This window comes from Carcharhinus amblyrhynchos, chromosome 1 (genome assembly GCF_965287045.1).
Source record: "Carcharhinus amblyrhynchos chromosome 1, sCarAmb.v2.hapA, whole genome shotgun sequence".
Taxonomy (NCBI): domain Eukaryota; kingdom Metazoa; phylum Chordata; class Chondrichthyes; order Carcharhiniformes; family Carcharhinidae; genus Carcharhinus; species Carcharhinus amblyrhynchos.
In genome coordinates, this window is record NC_137324.1 from 147727531 (window position 1) to 147752971 (window position 25441).

The following is a 25441-nucleotide window of genomic DNA, read 5'->3' on the forward strand; positions in this document are numbered from 1 at the left end:
AATTTATTGATTTTGGCTGAACAATATATAATGAGGAGAGGCAATATAAACCAGATGATGTAATTTTAAAGGGGATACAGGAACAGAGGGACTTGGGAGGGGAACGATGATGGTATACCTTTTAAAAACACTTAGATGGTTGTAGCATGTAGACTAGAATGGGACGTAGATTCCAATATCATATACACGTGGAATACAGGTTTGTTGCACTAAATGCTTTCAGCACAATGCTGTTGTCCACCTGCAGAGTGCAGGGACACCTGGTATCGGTGCAGGAGAAGCCAGCAGCAAGAAACCCATTTGGACATGAGCTACAAACATGAAGTAAATTTATCTGCTGCCCACCTCCAGTGCAACTGAATCATCAAGAATATGTCTGATAGATTTTTAGCCTATTTTTCCCATCAATTCTTTGGATTGCTTTCTACTTCCATTAGGAGCTACATCTGAGTTTCATATTGAAAGAGCAAATTGTTGAAGAGATTGTACAGTTTTAATCACTCCCTTTATATTATAAATGCATAGTAAGCTACAAGAAAGCCCTTGAATTAGTAGAATATTTTTTTCTTTTAATTAGGAGGAATATCTTTCATTTGTGGACTAACTTTGTCCCAACACAAAGGAAATTACTCAGACAGCTTGGAGAAATTGTTAGCTGATCTCATGATGAAAATACATCAAACAAGACTGTTAAAAATTGTACAAAGCAAAAATTCTGTTTGTCATTGCATATCCTGCTTGAGGCAAAATCACCCTATGCCTTTGTAGTTTGATTTAGAGTATTGCATATTGTGTAAGTTTGTGTAAGAATTATCTTTCTGTTTTTGTGAACTTGAACTTTTTCAGCTGCTAATATGCTTTAAAAACTGAAACATCGAGAACTGCTATGTTTGTTTTAGAATGTGATTAATTTTTAATTTGCTTGAAATACTTAACTCACGATAGTTTGAACACTTGATTTTTCAATTTGTGCAAAATATACTAGATGACATCAATTCATCTCATGATTTTGATTTTAACAGCCCAATGTAAATAGTGGTGATGTTGCCCTTTTTTTCAACAGAGGCCATCCGTGGATGGACTACTCCGTGAAGGTCATGTCAGCCTGTCTGGATTACAGTTACGAGCCCATGCCATGTTCTCAGCAGAGGGGCTACCTCTAGGCAGTGCAACACTGGAATATTCGTGGCTGATTGATGTGCAAGCGGGTCTGCTTACTGCTAAAGTAACACTGCCACAGGTAGTTTGTTAAATGTATGGAAGACAAAGTTAGAATTTGTTGTTTTTTCCCTTCCAAAAAATTTTACTTTGACCTATATATTAAAATCAGTTACAGCAGCATATGTTTACTACTGTGAGTCTTGTGGCATAATTGTGTCCACATATAAAAATATGTTTTGTTAATTAACTTAAGAATGCTTGTTAATTTTAATCCTATGTCCTAAGATTTATAAATTGGCCATTTTGTCTATCCTAAGAGTATTTAACCTTTTAATAGCTTTTTTTTTTACAAATTATCCAACCATTTCTCTGCTCTACCTGAAAATCTGTTGGTAGGTTTAGTACTTACCTTCCTTCCTAGATAAAGATATATAAAGTAATTACTTAATAACTGCCATTCCATCCTTCTAGCTGTCCAACTTCATATGGTTACCTGATTGCACAATTCTTTCTGCCTTTGCCTCTTTGTTTACTGCACATATATTTTGAAAAAACATTTTATTGTTTGAAATATAACCAACAACTTTGTATTTCTACTAACTTTTTCATTTTTTTAGAATTGTTTTCCTCAGTCTAGTTTTTATATTTTAAAAATTTTCTGCCATGGCTGATAGTTTAGTCAGAATTGATCTTAATTGTAGACTGAACTTGCCCTTTAAATGGTTAAATTTCCCAATGTACATGACACAAACATATTTCAATTAAATTTCCTTTCTCTGAATGGCTGATCTTTAAAATCCGATGTTTTTGGATGCATACAATTTTATTTTACAAATGGCTGAATCTTCTGTTGTTCAAATAGTGTTTGCAACAATGGTGGAATTCTGACACACCACATGTGGTATGAAATTAAAAGCTTCTAAGCAGTAAATTTTACAATTTACTTGCAAGTGCTGATCTGCATACATTTATGGGACAGAGGTTCCGTAATTAATCTGTTTGCATATTCTAAGCTTTCCCAATGTGTCTCTTTGGAGTGTGCACATAAATATGTCATATTGAATCACTTTGTTATTACTGGTGGCCAGGAGCAGATAGATTGGTTCTCTTTTGCAATGTAGAATAGTGGGCATTGTTGGATGTCCAAAGTAAAACAAAATTGAAAGGGCTAGGAAGGAATTCAAACTGAAATCGTAAAGGAAGATTTTACATTGTACTCTTGCTTCCATTTTAATTTCGTTATTCATTTGGACTTTTATGGAAAACACGTTGAAGGATTTCTTTTGAAGGCAAGTTTATTGCTTTATAGAATTTTGTGCTGACTGTGTAAAATCAAAGGTCAATGTTTCTGGAAGAATTTTAGAGGAAATTTGAATATGAAGAAAATTGCAGTGAAAATAAATTGATACCTGTTGCTAATTTTTTTTAATGTAGTTTTTTCACATGCTAACTAATCTGGTTTATTAAAAAATTGATGGCAAGCGGCAGGCTGGTTAGCTTTTGTGATGTATATATCTGTCACAATCAATTTTACTTATCAAGACGCAAGTGAACTGTAGCAGATTAATCAACTCTGTTGGTACGCTACAATTTAGATTGTTTGTAGGTGGTCTCTCATGATTAATTGCTGCAACTTGTTGCTTTGGTTTTTATTAAATAGCAGCAGGTAGCAAGGAGGCAGGTGTTGCTAGGTGTTTACTCTATACTCTGATGAAGAATACAGTAATTTGGGTGAAACATTACCTCTTCTCAAATAACTTTACAAGTAATTCATGCATTTGCAGTTTAAAATAAATATGCATATAAATAAGAACAGAAAACCTGGCAGTGTTCAACAGGTCAGGCAGCATCTGTGGAGAGAAAGGAACAGAATTAACATCTCAAAATGATGATCGTTCACCGGAAATGGAAGAGATGATAATTTTCATGCAGATTTTTAACAGGCAGGGAAAGTAGGATTGGTGGGTGGAGGGGGAGGGTAGAAAAAAAGGGAATGTTTATAACAGGGTGGAGGGTAGAAATGATGATATAAGAGGGATGAAGATGCAAGAAAACAGTGGATTGTCATGGGACGAATAAAGGAATATTAAAATGAGTCCAGAAGAGCAGCAGCAGAACCTTGCACAAAAATGTGGGAGCAGTGGTTATGATGTGAAATTATTGATGTTGATCTGGAAGATTGTGAAGTGTATAATTGAAAGATGAGGCACTGTTCCTTGAGCTCCCATTGAGTTTCATTGTGAAACGATGTGGGGAGGTAGGACTATGATGGAGAATTAAAATGGCAAGAGAATAATAGCTCAGGACTGAACAGATGTTGAGTACAGCAATCACCCAATCAGTGTTTGGTCTCCCCAGTGTAGAGAAGAAAGCATCATAAACAGCAAATACGGTATGCTAAATTGAAAGAAGTGCAAACAAAATTGCTGTATTACGTACAAGAAATGTATGGACCATGGTGGGTAGAAAGAGGAGGCAGTAGGCAACTGTTGTACCTCCTGTGCGTGCATGCGAAGATGCTGTGGGAGTGGGTGTTGAGGCAATAGAAGAATGGACCAAAATGTAAGCATAGAAATGTGACACGATGCATTTTGGAAGGAAAAAACAGGAGAGGCAATTTAAAAAAAGGGTGCAGTGCTGAAGTCTGTGCAGGAACTGAGACCTGCGGTATATGTGTATAAATCATTGAAGGTAGTTGGGCAAATTGAGAAAGTGATTAAATAGGCATACAGGACCTTGGGCGTTATAATTATAAATCCATATAGACAAGGCAGCACAGTAGCAGAGTTGTTCACCTCACAGTGCCAGGGACAGCCTAGGGTGACTGTCCGTTTGGCTTTCTCCCTGTGTCTTTGTGGGTTTTCTCCAGTGCTCTGGTTTCCTCCCACAACCCAAAGATGTGCAAATTAGATGAATTGACCACACTAAATTACACCTTAGAGTCCAAAGATATGCAGGTTGGGTGGATTAGTCATGGTACATGCATGGGCATAGGGCAGGGGGTGAGATTGGAGCTCTTTTGGAGATTTGGTGCCGACTTGATCGGCCAAATGGCCTCTTTCTGCATTGTAGGGATTCTAGGGTTCTAAAAGCAAAGAACTTATGATGAGCCTTCATAAAACATTAGTTTGGCCTTAACTGGAGTGTTGCATCAATTCATGGATACTTCATTTAAGGAAGACTATGAAGACATTAAAAGAATAAGAATGAGGGAGCTCAGTTGCATACATGGATTAGAGAAGCTGGCATTTGTCTTCTGAGAGAAGAGAAGGATGAGAGGAGATTTGACAGAGATGTTAAAAATCATGAGGGTTATAATAGATAGAGAGAAACTGTTTCCATTGGCTGAAGAGTAAGGTGAATGTCAAATGAATCAAGGGTGACATGAGGAAAAATTTTGTGTCGTGAGCGATCTGAGAGGAAAAATGAGAAATAGGAGCAGCACCTAGATGATTTGGCCCTTTTTGAGTCTGTGGCCCCATCAACCTTGACTTCCTGTAAATCAAAAATCTGAGTATATTCATGGCTGAGCCAGGTGATGGCTACTGTCGGGTAGAGAATTCCAACAATTAACTCTTTTGAAGTAAGACATTTCTCCTTGCTTGTTCTAGCCTACCCCCATGAGGGGGAACATCCCCTCTGCATCTACTTTGTCAAGCTCATTCAATTTACATGTTTCAGTAAGATCACCTCTTATTCTTAACTGCAGTGTGTATAGGCCAAACCTACTCAAACTTTTCTCATAAGACAGCCCATTCATCCCAGGAATCAGCTTCTTGAACTTTCTCTGAATTGCTTCCGATGCAAGTATTTCTCTCCTTAAAATAAGATCAAAACTGTACACATATTCTAGGTATGTTCTCATCAATGCCCTATACAGCAGTAGCAAGGTTTTTCTGCCTTTTCTGCTCCAATCCTTTTTCAATAAAAGGCTACATTCTATTTGTTTTCCTAATTGTTTGCTGTGCCTCCAAGTTGACTTTGTGATTTATGTATAAGCCCACTCAGATCCCTCTTTAACAGTGTTCTGCAATCTCTCTCCATTTGAATAATATTCTGCTTCTCTATCCTTCCATGTCAAAGTGGACAATTTCGCATTTTCCTACATTATACTTAATCTGCCAATTTTTTGCTTACTCTTCTATATCCCTTTGCAAACTCTTGATGTCCTTCTCTCCTATCCTTGTATTTTTAGCAGGTTTGGCTACAGTGCAGTCTGTGCCTTTATCCAAGTTGTTGATTTATATTATAGAGGGATTTGGTTTAACTCAGTTGGAGCTGGTTAGTGATGCAGAGCAACGGCAACACCATGGGTTTAATTCCTATACCAGTTGAGATTATTCATGAAGGCCTGCCTTCTCAACCTTTCCCCTCACCTGAGGTGTGGTGATCTTTAGGTTAAATTACCACCAGTCAGCCCTTCCCATCAAAAGGAAGAGCATCCTATGGTCATCTGGGACTATGGCAATTGTACCTTTTTTATATATTGTAAATAGTTAAGACTTCACCACTGATCCCTGTGGAACTCCACTGTTTACAGTTTGCCAACTAAAAATTACCCAGTCATCATGGCTGTTTTCTGTTGTTTAGCAACCCCGCCATTCGTGCTCATATGTTACCTTCAGCAAGAGCTCTTGTGTAGCAACCTTTTGTGGTACCCTATTGAATGGCTTTAGGAAATTCAAGAATACTACATCTTCTGGTTCTCTTTTACCATCCCGCTTGTGACATCCTGTCTGAATGCCCAAAATTTGTCAAAAATTACTTCCTTTGCTAGGAAATGAATGATGGGAAACAAGGAAATGGCAGAAACTTTGAACTATCTATCTTCATGGTAGAAAATACAAAAAAAATCCCAATAGTAGTAGAAATTCAACAGCCCATAAAGGGAAGAACTTAAAACAGTTACAACCACTAGGGAAAAAAAGTACAAGAAAAACTAATGGGAGCAAAGGCTGACAAAGTCTCCCGGACCCTCACCTGATGAAGGGGCAGTGCTCCGAAAGCTCATGCTACCAAATAAACCTGTGGACTTTAACCTGATGTTGTAAGACTACTTATTGTGCCCACCCCAATCCAACTCCAATGTTGACTGCCTGATTGTATTACAGTTTTCTAAATTTCCTACAACTACTTCCTGATTAATGGATTTCAGAATTTTCCCATTGATAGATGTTAGGCTAACAGGCCAGTAGTTTCCTGCTTTGTGCCTCCCATTTTCTTGATTAATGGTATTACATTTATCATTTTCCAATCTGCATGGGTCTTTCCCAAATCTGGGAATTTTGAAAGAGAACAACCAATGCATACAGTATATTTTCAGCCAAGTTGTGTAATTGCCAGTGTTGGACTGGGATGGGCACAGTAAGTAGTCTCACAACATCAGGTTAAAGTCCAACAGGTTTATTTGGTAGCACGAGCTTTCAGAGCACTGTCCCTTCATCGGGTGAAGGTCCAGGAGACCTTGTCAGCCTTTGCTTGCATTAGTTTTTCTTGTACTTTTGTTTTCCTACTGATTGTAATTGTTTTAAGTTCTTCCCTTTATAGGCTGTTGAATTTCTTCTACTATTGAGTTTTTTTGTGTTTTCTACCATGAAGGTAAATTGTTCAAAGTCTCTGCCACTTTCTTGTTCCCCATTATTAATTCCCTAGTCCCATTCTCAAAGGAATGAATGTTTACTTGAGCTAATCTCTTTTTCTTTATATACTTGTAGAAGCTCTTATTGTCTGGTTTTATATTCTTTGTTACTTTATTCTCATTTTTGTTTTATCTGTTCTTTTTTGGTCTGCTGGGTTCTAATATTTTCACAGTCTTTGCAGAACTAATCTTCACAGAATTGTGCATCTTTTCTTTCAATTTGATGCTATCCTCAACTTCATTGGCCTCTGATAGTATATCTGTCTCATGGAGCGTTTCTCTCTCAATGGAATATATTACAAAATATTTTGTTAAATGCCGGTCATTACTTCTCTTACAGTTATACCTTTTAACCTATTTTCTCAGTCTTTAACCCAACTGCTTTCATACTGTTGTAATTGCCTTTATTTAGACTTGACAGAATAGCTTCAGATCCAAGTTTCTCACCTTCAAACTGAATGTGAGGTTCAACTGTGCTATGATCTCTCTTACCTAGAAGACCCTTTACAATGTAATTGTTAATCCTGTCTCACTGCATAAAATATCCTATTCCTTGGTTGGCTTCACAACTTATTGTTCTGAGGAAACTGTTCCAAACACACTCTTTCAACTCATCCTCAAGGCTACCTTTACCGATTCGATTCATCCAAAGTGTATGAAGATTAAACTCCCCCATTAATCTATAATCTATTATTATGACCCCCATTATTTCTTAATATATATTTTGTCCTACATTGTAGCTCTGTTTGAGTGCCTATAAACCCACTCTCATCAGTGACTTCTTGCTTTACTATTTCTTATTTCCACCCAGACTGATTGTACATTGTGATTTTCTGAGCCAGATCATTTCTTACAACTGTACTGACCTAATTTTTCATTAATAGAGCTAACTCATCTCTTACTCTTTCTTCCTACCCAGATATTGCACATAGCATTCATAAAAGCCTTTGATTCTGTCTTTTGACCATTTTCTGCTCCCCAGACCCTACTTGCTGGTGTTTCCTTATGTTTGTACGCTCTGCCCTTTGTTGTCACACTCTGGTTATCATTTCCCTGCACTATTGCCATGTTCTTTCTTTTTAACTTTCCAAATCACCCCTCATGTGCGTCTTCCCTCTCACTACAACTATGTGATTAGTTATGTGATTTAGCAGGACAGTGTCAAAGCACAGTTCAAATGAAGAACCTTGTATGGGTGCCAATGCCCAGTTTCTTCCATGCACAATTCTTAGCCATGCATTCAACACTCTGATCTCATTTATGCTATACTAATTTATTTGTGGTTCGAGTAGTAATTCAGAGCTTGTTACCTTTGTGGTTCTGCTTTTTATTTAGCCTCTAGCTGCTCATTTTCCCTTGGAAGAACGTTTTTCTGAATGCTACCTTTGTCATTAGTAACCATGTGGCTCACAACAACTGGATTTTCCTCCTTCTCACCCCCAGGTCCACCACCCCTACTCCCTACTCTCCCTGAATCGATCGTAGGTTTCAAAAGGTAATTGGATGAGCACCTGAAGAGAGCAAAATTGTAGAGTTACAGTAAAGGACAGGGGGTTGGTATTATTTGAGTTGCCCTTGTAGAGAGCCAGCATTGACGGGCTGAATATTTGTGTGTTGTAATCATTCTACGATACTGTATAAACCTAATGTAAAAAAGGCAAGTGTCACTTATTCAAGGAATAATTTGTATTTCTTTCACATAACCAAGAAAGTGGTGTAGAATTGATCAAACTACGTTGCTGTATTCTATCTTTATATTTTTTGACTTTCTATTCTTGTCTGTGTACTCCAACAAAGTTTGTGATATCTTTATTTTCTGTAGCTGGCAACTCTGCTGGAGTGGGGGCAGACATTCATCTTTCACGTCATGTGTCAAGAATACGAATTGGAAAGGCCCAAAACTGTTATCTTGTGTCAACATGGCGTTGATCAGCGTTTCTGTGAATTGAAGGTAAGGAAATAGAAATGTTATTAAGCTATATTATTCTGTAACTTATGTTTCCAATCAACTTTTTTTTTAAAATGCTGCTTTGTACACTGAGAAGTCTGATTTCAGTTGAACAATAGCTATGCTGTTGTTAACCTCTAATTTTCCACTCAACAATAACTTGTATTTAATGAAGGATAAAGTTCCATCTTTGCTACTCCAGCAATAATGACATGATAGGTTTTAATATTGTGGTGTTGGTTCAAGAATTAATATTGAGCATAATGCTAATAATGGAATTTTATATATTAAATACAAAGGAATGCTGCAACACGGGTACTGTTTATAAATTGCTTCAGTTTCGTATTCTACATTCATGCTTGGCAAAACTCAATTGTAGATCATTCATGCTATCTGGCATATAGGCAGGGAAAGATGGGCACCCTGGCTGAGTTAAGAATATATTCAACATAGTCTTTCTCCGCATTATTTTAAAGTTCTTTTGAAATGCCACCCCTAATAACCTTATTTCAAACATCCATTAGTTGCTCTGCAGCATGAATTGAATACTTTTTTTTATACAGAGTGCTATTATAACTTCTGCACCGCATCAGTTCATTAGTATTAATAAATGATTGTTGTGTACAACTTTGTTGGCTTGCACTTTTGGGGATTCAGTGCTAAATTGTATTTCTCATGTCACTCTCAGCTGAAGTCACCACAGGAAGCTAGTAAATGCAAAAAGGTACAGTTGTGAAACTTCCTCCAATTTTTGAAGGAATTTTTTTTAATCTTATTTTCTGGTAATTGGCTATGAAGGGCCAGAAGATAAATTTGAGATTTTTTTCAAATGCTGTAATATAACTAACCATTGAGAAATATGTAACAATTGCCAGTGTTACCATATTTAAAATGTTACTTTCTTTGGAAGAGGTTAATGGTCTTTGCTATATCCCTTTCTATGACAACACAGCAGATCAGTAAACACAAGATGAATCACAGTACCAAAACTGTGTTTTGGCACTCAGTTACATTCCTAAACTTTTTCTATTTTGTTGAATATTCATTCCCACTACTTGTGTCTATATGATTAATAATGAAATATTCACAATTAAAAATTTACTGTAACAATTTTTAATAGCCTTTATTTTTCTCTAAGACCCTGGTCAGACCCCACTTGGAGTACTGTGCTCAGTTCTGGTCGCCTCAGGAGGGATGTGGAAGCCATTGAAAGGGTGCAGAGGAGATTTACAAGGATGTTGCCTGGATTGGGTGGCATGCCTTATGAGGATAGTTTGAGAGAGCTCGGTCTTTTCTCCTTGGAGAGACGAAGGATGAGAGGTGACCTGATAGAGGTGTATAAGATGTTGAGAGGTATTGATTGGGTGGATTCTCAGAGGCTTTTTCCCAGAGTTAAAATGGCTGCCACAAGAGTTCACAGGTTTAAGGTGTTGGGGAGTAGGTACAGAGGAGATGTCGGTGGTGGGTTTTTCACTCAGAGGGTGGTGGGTGAGTGGAATCGGCTGCTGTCGGTGGTGGTGGAGGCAAATTCGATAGGGTCTTTTAAGAGGCTTCTGGATGAGTACGTGGGACTTAATAGGATTGAGGGTTACAGATAAGCCTAGTAGGTAGAGATGTGATCGGCGCAACTTGTGGGCCGAAGGGCCTGTTTGTGCTGTAGTTTTTGTATGTTCTATGTGTATTCAGAAGTATTTTTAATTTTGTATAAAATGACTTACAAGTATTTCTAAGAATTTAACAATACTTCCAGGGTAGTAATTTAAAAAATACCAGATATAGAATAAGTAGGTTGAACTCTCAAGTATGTTAAATATAACTGTAGTTAATATGACTAACTTTAGATTAGTGTTTGATATCTCTTACAATTGAGAAAGGAATTCGCTTGTAGCTTGATCTTAAATCAGGTGACTCAATTTAGCATTTCCACTGTTCTCAGTATTTTAGTCCACAAGGTAATGTTGAGATAGACATTTTTAAAACAAAAATTTCAATTACAAATTACTGTGAAGAAATTGCTTTTGATCTTCTACTATTGCCTCTGCTATAACCTTACATTAGTGATGTACCAATAAATGAGGAAAAGTAATTGGCAATTATTGAAAGATCTCTAGGCAATTGTGCTTAGAATTCTAAATTGACAAGTGAGCCGACATCCACAGATTTTGGATAGAGACAGAACTAAATTGAGTAGGTTATATTTAGATTAATCAGTTGCGTTTTTCTTGCTAAGAAGCTTTTGGATTTTTCAAGCCTTCCAGAAAACTCAGAAAAGGCATCAAAGTGTGAAGTATTTTTTATAAAACTGCCATTTATTTTATGTGGCTGAATTTAAGCTTGGGATTCTAACCAGTCAATGGTGTGATCGTTTCTCATTTACTAAAACGTTAATTTCTGATTGACAGGAAATTTCTCCACGCAAATAATATTTATTCACAAGGAAGGAAAGTATAATTTACTGTATTTTTCCTTGATTTTTGACAGCCTCACTGACATTCCAAATTCATTCTGGTACAGGAGTTAGAAGCCTAAAGATTTTGATTTTTCTTTTTTGTGTGTGCCTGTATAAACTTGCCGAAGTCTGCATTCACCGTAATCTTCCTCATTGTAATCAGTAACCTAGCGGAAAGGAATAGGAAGGGTATGTAGCTTTGCTATATTCCTATGATGTTGAAGGAGCCCATAGTGGCTCTGCTGGTCTTGATGCAGTGGTCTGAGTAGCAGTTTAAGGCTATGAAGGTGCTAATATACTACTCTGGGATGCCTTATTGTCTTGCAATGTACCAGAGTGACTGCCGATGAAATTTCTTGAAATCAATGGAGGTGATAACAAGTGCTTCTGATGTTCTAGGCTATACTCTGATGTTCCTGAGTTTAAAGATTTGCTTGCTGCATGATCTGTCACCCCAAAAACCTGCCTGTTCGTCATGAAGGGTACCGCTTACTCCTGCTTTCAATCTGTCGAGCACTGTGGTGAAAATCTTGTTAGGTACTGACAGCATGTTATGTCTCTCCAGTTTTGGAGTTGCTGATATGCTCTCTTTTTTTTGACAATTTGATGATTACTCCTTACCTTCAGTTACCCAGGACATTTTACACAGATTTTGTTGAACAGGTCCATGAGCTCTGTTGTGATGGTTGTTCTTGCCATCTTTCAATCGCTGTGCTGGTATCTCGTTGATCTCAGATGTCTTATTCTTCAAGTTCTTGGTGGCTCATTGGATCCCTGTGGCAATTTCTCCCAGGTTGATGTTCAATTGCTGAGGTGTGATGCATTGAACTCAAATGTGGAGTTGGGGTTTGACTGACTGAGGATTTCCCAAAATTGTTCTGCCCACTTTACCTCTTAATCCTCGTCAGTCAATAGTGTCCTTGGAGGTGATTGGCACAGTGGTGTTGCTTCTTGCACCAGTCAACTCTTATGCAATCTGTACTGGATTTGGAAATCATTCTGATTTGCTGTTTCTTCTGCTTCCTGCCATTTAACTCTCTTCATTCTTGTTTGTCTTTCCTGCAACTCTTCTTCATGGCTTTATCCATTCTTCCGACAATTTATTGCCTTCTCGTCTTTGCCCAGTGTTCTTTTCCTGATCCTTTTTGATCTTTGCCAGATTTCTTTGATTAATCGACTTCCATGCTGGGTCATCATTCTTTGTTCCACTCTTCTGTCCAACTTGTGCAGACTGCCTGATGCCTTTGTTGAAGATTTCCTACTATTCTTCAATGTTGCATGACTTCTGTAGTACGTCAGATATGTTCAAAAGGGCCAGCTAGAAATGATTGATATGGCCTTTTCCTCCCTGCTGCCCCACCCCCTAAACCCCATTGAGTCTGCATGAACTCTCTGACAGACCATCTTTCCCAGGCCCTATGCCTGTAACCCCACGTATTTACCACGCCAATCCCCCTAACCTACACCTTTGGACACTGCAGGGGAATATAACATGGCCAATCCACCTAACCTGAACATCTTTGGACTGTGGGAGGAAATCACAGCACGTGAAGGAAATCTACATAGACACAGGGAGAACATGTCAACTCCATACAGACTGTCACCCAAGGCTGGAACTGAATCCAGGTCTCTAAAGTGGCAGTGCTAACCACTGTGCCACCATGTTGCTGTGGGGGAAAAGGGAGATGGGCAATTGGGGAAGTGAGGAGAGGGGGAAAAAGGGGGAATGGGAGAAGGAAAAAGCATGATGAGTCAGAAGATTGAGAAAAGGGAAGGGGAGGAGGGTAGATGGAAGGGAAGGGGAGAGGTGGGGAAGTGGAGAAATGAGGAGGGGAGGGGGAAATGGTAGGGAGGGAAGAAGGGGAGGGTAATAGGGTGTTGGGGAGGGGAGTAAAGGATGTTGTGGGAGGGAGGGAAGGTAGAGTGGTATGTTGGAGTTGAGGGAGTGTAGAGGGGGAGGAAAGTGTGACGCTACACGCCACATGCCACACATCTTCGGCCTGCATTTGGAAAGAATTTGGCCATATATAGTCATATTTTGTTGTGATCATTGCAGGATGGCAATGATGGCAGTTGATAACGCATGTATGGTTCTTGGGAAAATATAGGTAAATGGTCGGTCCTGAGTCAAAATTAAATAGAAATATAGCCAGGTGATTGCAAGTGACATCAACTATAATTAACTAAAAAGTTAAAGACAGTATTATAGCATTTGAAAACAATTGATGTTAAATGGTGGCAGGATGATCGCTACTGAGCGCAGTTGACATTAAATGGAAGTTGTTGAATGCTAATAATGTCAGATGACATTTGGTAGGGAAGAACCATCACTCATTTTAAGTCTTTTCTCATTTAAATATCTACTGGAAATATTACTATCTGACTGTATATTTCTAGTTGACTTTGTCTTGCACTCTATTTTTTCCCCTTTTTTTAATCATTCTTTGATATGTCCTGTCCAAACTTATGATTTTCCACCTATCTTTGCACAGTTATTTGCTTTTTCTTTAAAATTAATACTGTCTTTAACTTTTTAGTTAATTATAGTTGGTCCTCCCCCTTGAATTTTTTCTTCCTCGTTGAATGTGCATTCTGACGATCCCCTTAAGTGTCTGCCACAACATTTCTATTTAAGCCTCACTGAATGTAAAATTTGAGATCTTTGTTTCCGAAAATATTACCAATTCCACGTTGCGCACCTTGTCCTCTTGAATCATTTGCGCTTATCCTTTCGGATCAGGTCTTCCTTGCATTGTTCAGACCACCATTTTGTTTGGGGGGGGTGGTGGTGTGGGTGGAAGGCGGAGTGTTGATTTTTATCTGAACTGTAACAGAAATTTAAATTACTAAACTCAGTAAGCATGAAGAGGTGGTTAAACTAAATATTGAATCTGCAGGGAATAAAATCAGAGTTAGCATCAAAATCCTATAATAATATCCTGCTGACCTTGAGTATGTTTAGTAATTTAATGCCAATTAGCACTTTTTTGTTGCTGTGCATGGGATGTCTTGACGATGGCAAAATTACATTTCTTGCTCACCTCCACTTATCCTGAGGAAGTGACTATGCCCCTGTGAAGGTGATAAGTTTTTCAGGAATGTGACTCATAAATGATGCTTTCTGACAGGATGCTTGTGTTCTAATGATCGCATTGCTAATTTTCTTTGTGGTAGATGTTACAGAGCTTAGAAGTTGTGTTGAAGTAAACTTGACTAATTGGTGAAGTGCATGCTGTTGATCGCCCATAATGTAACCATGCTGGTGGGGGAGATGGGTATTAAGTCAAGAGTGATGTTTCGGCCACTGTAACACTAAAAAAACTAGTAAGAGTTTGTGTTGTACGTGCTCCGTTTAGTTTTTCATACATTTTCAGGAACAAAGCACAGGACCCCTTATACATATAAGTTGTTGCAATGCTGATTATAAGCAGCTGCCTGGTACGCCTGAAAGTAGAGAGGAAATATCACTGTATAGTCATAGACATTGTATAGTCTTTGTGTGTAATCTTGTATCAGAAAATGCTTAACATTGCACCTGTTTTACACAAAAAAGAGAGAGGCAGACTAATTTTTACCTTTGTCTGTAAGTAACTTCTGCTGTATATGGCCCATGCTAATTGCCAGAATATTGGAACAGGTCCTCCATGTAAATTGAGTTTGATATCCTGCTCTAATGCATTGTAATGCTGTCCCTATGACTTGTTGGTCACACTGCTAGATTCTAAAATTTGTTCTGTACATTCTGGAGTGACTGCATTGCAAACAGAGGAGAGGGAATGGAGACAGAAAACAGGAAACAAGCATGATTTTAGACTGATCTGACTGTTTTTAAAGTCAACTGAGCTCAGGAAATAATATTTCAGGCTGGCAGGCAAAGGAGTTAATGGAGAAAACAAATATGTGAGAAAAATTATCATTTTAATCTAAATCCTTTATTTCTTACCATGGGGTAATCTTGCAATATTTGACTCTGCATATGTTTATTTCTGTTTTCTTTTGAATATCTTCAGCTGAAAAGATTGCCTGGGCCATGTCAGCGAGCAGATGAACTTAAATACACTATGACTCGGGTAGCAGTTGATGGAGCAGATCTCTTCATTGTAGAACATGGTTGTGCAGCTAATATAAAGGTAATTGTTTCCTTTTGATTTTCATTCAAACCAAAGAGAAAACATGTTGGTATTTGAAATTGAACTTAAAAACAAAAATACAATTACAAATCTAACTTGCCATGGGGAAATCATTTGGAGTTCAGGTACCTAGCTATCGCTACTGGTGAAGCAATTTAAGATGATATTTGGATATCAGATGAGGTTAATTGCATAATATTAAAGCATATTGGCTTTATATATGTTAAATCATCAGCGTGTGTAAGTGCAGGATTATTTGCAAATCTTTGCTTGTTTAACCCTATCAATACGCAATTAAAATGGAAATTTTTAGTCCTGCCAGGTTAATGTCAGGGGAGGCACGGTGACACAGTAGTTAGCACTGCTGCCTCACAGCTCCAGGGATCTGAGTTCGATTCCCGGCTTGGGTCACTGTCTGTGTGGAGTTTGCACGTTCTCCCTGTGTCTGTGTGGATTTCCTCCAGGCGTTCCGGTTGCCTCCCACATTCCAAAGATGTGCAGGTTAGGTGGATTGACCATGTTAAATTGCCCCTTAGTGTTTCGGGATGTGTAGGTTAGAGGGATTAGTAGGGTAAATGTGTGGGTTTGTGGGGATAGGGCTGAAGTAGGATTATTGTCAGTGCAGATATCTTGGGCCGAATGGCCTCCTTCTATACTGTAGGGATGCTATGAATATCAATATTTGCAATTTTTTTCTTCATGGAGATTCTGGATTAGGGTCGCATGTATTTCAAAATGGAATGTTATACATTAATCAGCGTTCTTATTGTGTAATGGATTATAATTAGGTCAATAATTCTCTGACATTCTGTTTGATTTTGTTTCCGTATCTTCTCATTACCTGTCATCTCTGACTGGCTGTGAAGGTTACTTGCCCTGCTATTGATTTTCTGCCATCCGTTTTTAGTGGCTGAAAGACCTGTCGTTGGGTTTTTCATTCTTGCTGCTCCAAATGATTTGTTTGCAATTTAAAAATATCTTCCTGGCAAAGCTGTGGGCATAGAAATGCAATGAAAGTAGAATTATGGGTGCAAAATGCTGCTTTTGCACCAATAGTACTTGTAATAGAGATATTTTACTGTAATCCTGTAACTTTTGTTACAAGTGCACAAGGGTTTTCTCAGAAAAGCTCAGAGGACATGTGTGATAAATGTTAGACTTCTAAATGTTGAAAAGAAATGCCGGGATAGTTTATTTATTTATTTAGATGCGCTGCAGATAGTGGCACGGTAGCACAGTGGTTAGCACTGCTGTTTCACAGCTCCAGGGTCCTGGGTTCGATTCCCGGCTCGAGTCACTGTCTGTGTGGAGTTTGCACATTCTCCTCGTGTCTGTGTGGGTTTCCTCCGGGTGCTCTGGTGTCCTCCCACAGTCCAAACAAATGTGTGGGTTAGGTTGATTGGCCATGCTAAGAAATTGCCCCTTAGTGTCCAGGGATGCATAGGTTAGAAGGATTAGTGGATATAATATGTAGGGATATGGGGGTAGGCTTGGGTGGGATTGTGTTTGGTGCAGACTTGATGGGCTGAAGGGCCTCTTTCTGTACTGTAGTGTCTATGAAATCCACGAGATATAATTAGAATGAATCTTTTTGTAATGTTTGTTCATGTTAATTTGATTATTGTACTGTATGAGATATGATTCTTGAACCGATGTTTTTAATTTTTAACTAAATTTGTATTCTAGATAGGGGCTATTCGCGTTGCTACTTGTAATCTTCATAACCAAGCAGTTGGGGAAGGAGTAAGTGCTGTTATACAAGATGTTCAGCTGAGGCAATACATTGAACAGTTTGAAAACTCTAGGCTTGGAATTCAACCCACCGTCCTCCGTCGGTCATGTTGGCTAGAAGCTGGTTCAGTTAATTTTGGATTAATCACAGCAGATGTGGCTTTGGCTGCAGACCATCCTGCAAAACATGAAGTGCAAAGACAATTCTTGGAAACTCATGACAACCGAACTAAAAGGTACTATATGCTTGTTTTTGTGAGTAAGAGATATGCATTGTGATCTTACTGGCCATTCATGCCATACTCCTGCTGCAGCGAGATTGGAGAATTTGGTGGCCAGCCAATTTTCCGTTCACTGCATTGGGATGCGGAAATCCTGCCGGTGTGAACGGTAATGATTTTGCTCTGTTCCAGACAATGAAATAAATCCCAATAGAATTCAGGCTTGATTATGTTAAAATATCTCATCTTATCTAATTATTTGATGCACCAAATGGGGCAACCAGCTACAATTATCTGACATAATACCCGACAAAGAACAAAATGGGAAACTACAAAATTGCTATATTGTTTCACTTATGGGAAAAACACAATTTAAAATGTGTTCCAAGTTGAGATTTTAGATTATTTAGAAAGAATTCATGGTATCTGATACTCCTGTGTCTGGATAGAATGCTTAATCATAATGCAGCCCAGACTCTGCTGTTTTGTATAAAAAATGGAGGTGTTGATCTGCCTTACTATTCCTGATCTAGAGTGTGAAATGTGATCAGTTAAAATAATTCGCATCAGCAGCAATAAGAATATTTATAATGTTAGACCTCTGAGCAAAGACGATTTGATTCCAACTTAGTCACAGAAATTTCCTGGCCTAGTGCTCATTAGTATTCTTTATATGGGGATTGGTGTAGCTTTGTTGGCTGGACAGCTGGTCAGTGATGCACAGCAACGCCAACAGCATAGATTTAATTTCCTTATCAGCTGAGGTTATTCATGAAGGCCCACCTTCTCAACCTTGCCCCTTGCCTTAGATATAGCGATCCTCAGGATAAATCACTACCAGTCAGTTCTCCCCCTCAAAGGGTAGAGCAGCCCATGGTCATCTGGTGCAATGGTGACTTTATCTTTACATAGGAACTTTTCATTTCCTGCTTCCTGCCAGTAATGGACCATAATAACAGAGTGTTGGAAAAGCTCAGCAGGTCTGGCAGCATCTGTGGAAAGAGAGACAGTGTTAACATTTTGAGTTTAGTATGACTCTTTTTGGAACTTCCGAAGAAGAGTCAAATTGGTATCAATACGTTAACTCAGCCAGATTTGTGGAATTTTTCCAACACTTTCTGTTCCAGACCTCCAGCATCAACAGTATTGTGCTTTTACAATAGAACAAATACAATCCTGTCAAACACTGTCCACAAACCCCCTTTCAGTTATCACCAAAAAGATGGCAGTTTTGTTGACAGTGCTCACAAGCAGCACTTACTCAGCAGCAACATATTCACTGATGTTCATTGAGTTCTACCAGGGCTGTCAGTTCCTGACTTCATCATAGCCTTAACCTAAACTTGGACAAAAGAGCTGAGCCCCAGAGGTGAGTTGGAAGTTACCACCCTTGTGATATAGAAAGCTTTTTGACTAAGTCTGACATGATGGAATCAGTGAGAATTAGGGGAAAACTCTCCTCTGCTGGAGTTATATCCAGCCCAAAGAGTGATGGATTTGTTGCTGGAGGCCAATTATCTTAGCCTCGCGATGTGTTTTTCAGCTCCAGGGGCAGCTCACCATTGGCAGCCAGCTGGATCTTCTGGTCCTGCCAACATCAATGGAGTTTTGTGTGGCTCACTCGCCCAGCTGCTTGGGAACCTTTGGTGAGGCCAGAAGATTTCACTGGCAGAAAGGATTGGAAAATCTCACCCATTAACTGTTTCTCTCTCTGCAGATGCTACTAGACTTGCTGAGTTATTTCAGATTCTGGCATTTGCAGAATTTAATTTTTTTAACATACCTGTCCCTCTTGCAGTTTTTAATTTTGGTACAAAAGGTTTTGGTTTACAATTAAAGTGCTCCCTATACCCAGCATTTCGTAAAAGTTTATGGGTGACAGCAAGAAACCTTGTTTGCAGAGGATTCGTGCAAATTCCCCAAATGAGCAATTGTAAAAACAATGGCAAAGAGTAGCTGACCCATATGGACCAGGAAGATGTTGGGTATTGTTCCATTAATTGATCTGTGGTAATGGTGTCACATTACTTTGGGGCTTGAGATGATGTGGTAAATTATCTATGGTTTCTGCTCCAATTTTCTTTCTAATGGAAATGTGAAATGGACGTCAGATGAGGACAAGATCAGATACTTGTTAAATATAATTTCAGTACTCACAGTCTAGGCTCATATGATGAATAACCAGATTGTTGAGGTATTGAAGAGTATCCATCACCTTTGCAAATAGACTACTTGAATGGACTGCTTAAAATAGAATGCTTTGAGTGGGTGAAAATACTGGAATTCCCTCCCTAACAGCATTTTGGGTATACCTACACCACATGGACTGCTGTGATGCTAGAACAATAAGAAGTCTCACAACACCAGGTTAAAATCCAACAGGTTTGGCAGCACAAGTGTTCGGAGTGCTGCTGAGCTTGTGCTGCCAAATAAACCTGTTGGACTTTAATCTGGTGTTTTGAGACTTCTCATTGTGCTTACCCCAGTCCAACGCCAGCATCTCCACATTGTGATTCTAGAAGACAGCTCGCCAACACCTTCTCAAGGTTACTTGAGGATGGACAATAAATTCTGGTCTAGCCAGTGACACACTCATTCCAAGAACAAATAAAAACAGTGTCAATCCTTTAGGAGGCAGAAATAGAAAGAAAATTAAATTAAATGGCCAGTTGTATGGCCCTTTGTAATGTTAATATGGCTTTTGGAAAAGCGAGTTTTAAGAGAAATAAATGTTAGTGTAGAAGAAAAACATGGTGGCACAGTGGTTAGCACAGCTCCCTCACAGCTCCAGAGATCTGGGTCCTATTCCTGGCTTGGGTCTGTCTGTGTGGAGTTTGCACATTCTCCCCGTGTCTTTGTGGGTTTCCTCTGGGTGCTCCAGCTTCTTCCCACAGTCCACAGATGTGCGGGTTAGGTTGATTCTTCATGCTAAATTGCCTCTTAGTGTCCTGGAACGTAGGTTAGAGGGATTGGCAGGGTAAATATGTGGGGATAGGACCTGGGGTGGGATTGTTGTTGGTGCAGATTCGATGGCCTCCTTCTGCACTGTGGGGTTTCTATGATGAAAAACAGCATGTTGTGAGAATCAAAATGAATGCCCATACTTTTATTGTACTGTCTGTATGGTAGCTGTGACTTTAAAGATGCTCATTAAATGGTGTTTAGCACTTTGCTCAACCAGTGATCAACAAATCAAATGTACTTATTTTTGCCCTGCTTACATTTCACTGTGCATATTTTGAAGTTGAAAGCTGCACTTATGCTGAACACCTAATCATGTGATTGTAATATGGTTTCTTTATCTTCAACTTACGTTGTGCATTCTTTCATGTAGACTGTGGTTTCTCTGGCCAGATGATGATGTCAAAAATAAACGAGTCAAGAACAAGTGTGGGTGCCTTAGTGGTTGTAAATTCTATGCAGGCATGGCCTCAGGACTAGACTTCTTCAAACTGGATGAAATTACTCCGTCCACTAGTTCTGCTTTCTCTACTATAAACACAGAATCAGATATGTTCTATGGGCAGTCACTGCTGCACCCAAATGAATGGATTGTCACTAAGGACATTTCAAAGACTGCAGATGGTAACTTCTTCTATAAAACTGATCTTTTTTTTACTATTTCCAGGAATATTTGTTCAATTTGTCTTTCTTTTGAAATTCCCTTAGTCTTCACTTATTGCAATTTAATATAACTTGGGCACTATAACCTTGCACATGTGCATCTTACAAGTTTTTATGATTTCTCAAGGAAATATTTTTATTTAACTTGTGATTTAAAGTGTAAATACCTGACATTGGGAATTAATAGGAGAAATTAAACACACAATCTGGAAATACTGAGGCGAGAGAGAAAGAGTTGGCATTTCAGGTCAATGATTCTTATGATGATAACTTATCAACCTGAAAAGTTAACCTGTTTCTTTCTATCTGCAAATGCTGCTGGACCTACTATGTATTTCCAGCATTTTCTGTTTTTATTTCAGATTTCCTGTATCTGGAAATATTTTGCTTACAAATGAGAAGAAACTGTTTGACAATACCTATATTTTGCTCATTTAGGCAAGTCAAATGGGACAAAAAGAAAAGAGTGGGACTCTAGATCGCTGGGAACTGATTCAGAGAAGAAGAACCAAAACCAAAATTTGCAGGTCCCTTTACGATCTCACAGTTCAACATCCTCTTCTGAAGAAAACAGTAGTTCTACTGCTGCACTCCCTTTGTTGGCAAGTGAGAAAAACAGTCCTTCCTCTTACATCGATGACGGTACTCTACCGATGCATATTCCTTATGGAAGCGCAAACACAGAGGAAACTATGGGAAAGTAAGTTATTTTGTTTAAAAGCAAGGAGTGTCTCTTGATTACAAATCTGAATTTTCCAAGGCTGAAAAATTGTAATGTGTTGAACATCTGGGATGTAATTTTATTGTGCCATGAATAATTGAATACAGTTTCTGATGTGGCAAAATCTTCATGCCATCCTTGCCATCAGGTGGATAGACATTAGGCAGGATCTAAACTATCCAGCTTCATAAAGGAAAAGAAGAAAGTTGAAATCATTGGGTCTTGTTGTTTACTTATTTCTTGGTTGTAGGCTGCTTTCCTACCTTTGTTAGCCAGGGATTTGATGAAAAAAAACAAACCAGCATTTTTGTTAAGTATATTTTTTCTTTCTAGTGGTCCAACAGATGCTTCGGGAAGCACTCCAGTTTCTCCTAATAATCAAGACAGGACTTTAGTCCGTTCACCTTTGAAACGACAAGCCTCTGTGTCTTCCACACGGCTTGGGAGTACAAAAAGTTTATCAGCAGCCGTTTTTGGTGAGCGGCAGCCTGCAACAATGGGTGTACAATTCACCAGTGAAGTGTCTCGCAGTGATGAAAATGTTTTGGATTCCCCTCGTCAGCGAAGGAGCTTTGGATCCTTCCCCTTCACTCCTTCGGCAGATTCTAACACCTTCCATCAGTACAGATCAGTTGATTCCTCCATATCTGTGGCTGAAAGTGAGGCATACTTTTCAGCAGCTGAAGACTTTGATCCAGTCAGTAGTGACGAAGGTCCAGGAACTTACCCAGGAAGAAAAAAGAGACGTCGTACCCAAGCAGTTGACTATAGTAGGAGCACAATTTATCGCAGTGTGGAGGGGCCATTAAATAGTTCTATTAGTGGAGAAAGTCAAGAGTTGAAAAATTATCCTATACAAGCTCATGCCTCTCAGGCTTCTTTTGTATCAGCTCTCGAAGGGGATGAAGAGTCAACTGATCATATGTATTCTGTCGAAGGAGAAAAGGCTGTAGATAGCAAACAGCTATCAAGTCAGCAAATAGTGATGTCTTGTTACCTAAATTACCTTACACAATTGCAGGTATCCAACTGGTCAGTAAAACAGCCAACAAACAAGAGAACGTCCAAATCTTCACTGCATCGCCCTTTGGACCTTGATACACCGACAAGTGAAGAGAGCTCATCTTCATTTGAGCAGCTTTCTGTGCCTATGTTTAAGGTTAGCAACTTTTTTATACTGTTAATCAACATTCTCTTTGAATTGTTAAACTTCTACATACAGATAGAAAATGCTATTTCTATTGGCAAAATTTACTTTTGAGAAATTGACACTCATGGTGAAATGAAGAATAATAACTGGCATTTAAACATAGAAAATATTCCAGGACACTTCACAGTCATATGTCTCAGCATCTTGCTGAGACAAAATAATAGTCATAGTTTTAAGAAGGACTTTAAAAGAAGGAAGGGGTGGAGGGTTGGGGGCAGGAATTACTATGTACAGGAATCCAGGTTCTAGTGGTGATCAGAAAGGAAAGGAGAACGTGCGAAAGGCCAGAGTCAGTGGAATTGATGATTGCTGGGAGCAGGGGTGGTGCCAAGTTATAGTGTTGAACGACTGGAAGAGATACAACAGTAAGGCGGGGCAAGGCTATGAAGGGATTTAGTGAGAGGAAAAGATCTTCAATTTGAGACTCTGACTACCTCTCTCTCCAGTGAGCGTAAACGACCCCATGGCACTACTTTATTGAAGAGCAAGGGAGTTTCCCCGGTATGTCTTGGCTGATATTTCTCTCTTAAACATCTATAAATCGATTATTTTGTTAAAAACAAGAGATAGGAGCTCGAGTAGACTGTATGGTCCCTTAAGCCTGCTGTATCTCTCAATTACCTCTGCTCTTACTGCTCCTCGTAACCTTTGATTCCAGAAGAGACCAATATCTATTACCTCAGCCTTGAACGTACTTAATGAAGACCAGGACACCAGGGAGTACTCCCCTGCTGTTTTTCAAAATAGTGCTATGGGATCTGTTGCTGAGAGGATAGACAGGACCTCAAATTTAAGATTCTAATTGTCTTGTTTAAATCACTTCATGGCCTTGCCGCACCTTATTGTTGTAACCTCCACCAGATTGCTTACTGTTGTAACCTCCACAACATGGTAGGAATAATGGTAGGAAGGATTATTACTTGCGTGGAGAAAAACTGCAGCAGGCGACGGTGCAGAGGGACCTCGGGGTCCTTGTGCACGAGTCGCAAAAACCCAGCTTGCAGGTGCAGCAGGTGGTCAGGAAGGCGAATGGGATGCTGGCCTTCATCGCGAGGGGGATTGAATATAAAAGTAGGGAGGTCTTGCTGCGGCTGTATAGGGCATTGGTGAGGCTGCAGCTGGAGTACTGTGTGCAGTTTTGGGTGCCGTACTTACGCAAGGATATTTTGGCCTTGGAGGGAGTGCAGAGGAGGTTTACTAGGCTGATGCCAGAGTTGAGGGGGTTGAGCTATGAGGAGAGGCTGAATAGAATGAGGGGAGATCTCATTGAGACGTATAAGATGATGAATGGGATGGATAGGATAGAGGTGGAGAGACTCTTCCTGCTCAGAAAGGATAGCAGGACTAGGGGGCACAGCCTCAAGATAAAGGGGCGGGGGGGGGCGGTTTAGAACAGAGTTGAGGAGGAACTTCTTCACTCAAAGGGTGGTGAATCTCTGGAATTCTCTGCCCGTTGAAGTGGTGGAGGCTACCTTGCTAAATATTTTTAAGACGCGGGTTGATGGGTTTTTGATAAGAGAGGGGATTAAGGGTTATGGGGAGAGGGCGGGAATGTGGAACTGAGCCACGACAGATCAGCCATGATCTTATTGAATGGTGGGGCAGGCTCGAAGGGCTAGATGGCCTACTCCTGCTCCTGTTTCTTATGTTCTTATGTCTTGACATTGCCTCTGTGTCAGATCAACTGCAGCTGAAATTCTCATTCATTGTCTTTGTTACCTCTAGACTTGACTATTCTGACACTCCCGGTTGCTCTCCCATATTCTATCATTCATAAACCTAAAGTTATCCAAAACTCTATTGTCTGAGCCTTAATTCACAGCAAGTCCTGTTTACCTATCACAGTTTTGCTTGCTAACCATCTTTGGTTCCTAGTCAGACAATATTTTGAGTTTTAAAATTCTCATCCTTGTTTTCAAATCCCTCCGTGGCTTTGTTCCTTTCTACTCCTCTAAACTCTTTCAGCCCCAGAATCCTCCAAGATAGCTCTAATTCTGGCCTGTTGTGCATTCCAAGTTATAATTGGTATACCATTTGGGTGGCAGTGCCTTCAGTTACCTGAGCCCCAAGCTCTCAAATACCCTGCCTGTATCTCTCCACCTCTCTACCTTGCTTTTATTTTAGACCCTCCTTTAAACTTAACCAAACTTTTGATTATCTGACCTAATAGTTAAACTCTCGCACGAACCCCACTCATTGCCCTCCATGCAATTCTACCGGCTTGCTGTGCTAAAAAAAATTAGTGCAACTGGATGGGAGAATCACCCCCATTCTGTTTTTCTATTCATATGGGCAAAGTGAATAATCTTACGCTTTCCAACATTGTTCTATCTGCTACCTTGTTATCCACTCTCATGACCTGCCTATATCACTTTGTATCCTCCTTGTGCCTACATTCTCACTTAACTTTGTATCATCAGCAAACATGAACATAATATTTTATGTCTAATTAACTAAGTCATGAATATAGGTTATAAATAGCTGAAGCATCATCAGTGATCTTTGAGGCACTCAAATGGTTGCAGCCTGGTACCATGAAAATGCTCTCTTTATCCTTCTCTGCTTCGTGCCTAATAACCAGTCCTCCATATATTGTTGCCAATTCCAT

At 39.3% G+C, this 25441-nt stretch overlaps 1 protein-coding gene across 8 annotated transcripts in view; it reads left to right on the top strand.

The window, feature by feature from the left end:
- kiaa1109 (KIAA1109 ortholog) overlaps nucleotides 1–25441 on the top strand; it is a 487987-nt gene that overhangs the window by 204535 nt on the left and 258011 nt on the right. For all 8 annotated transcript variants that reach the window (XM_080193511.1, XM_080193510.1, XM_080193515.1 and 5 more), the window contains exons 23-29: nucleotides 1064–1240; nucleotides 8622–8750; nucleotides 15207–15326; nucleotides 17013–17293; nucleotides 20613–20863; nucleotides 21341–21602; nucleotides 21957–22782. In XM_080193511.1, coding sequence (XP_080049637.1) covers nucleotides 1064–1240; nucleotides 8622–8750; nucleotides 15207–15326; nucleotides 17013–17293; nucleotides 20613–20863; nucleotides 21341–21602; nucleotides 21957–22782 — 2046 coding nt within the window. The remainder of the gene's footprint in view (nucleotides 1–1063; nucleotides 1241–8621; nucleotides 8751–15206; nucleotides 15327–17012; nucleotides 17294–20612; nucleotides 20864–21340; nucleotides 21603–21956; nucleotides 22783–25441) is intronic.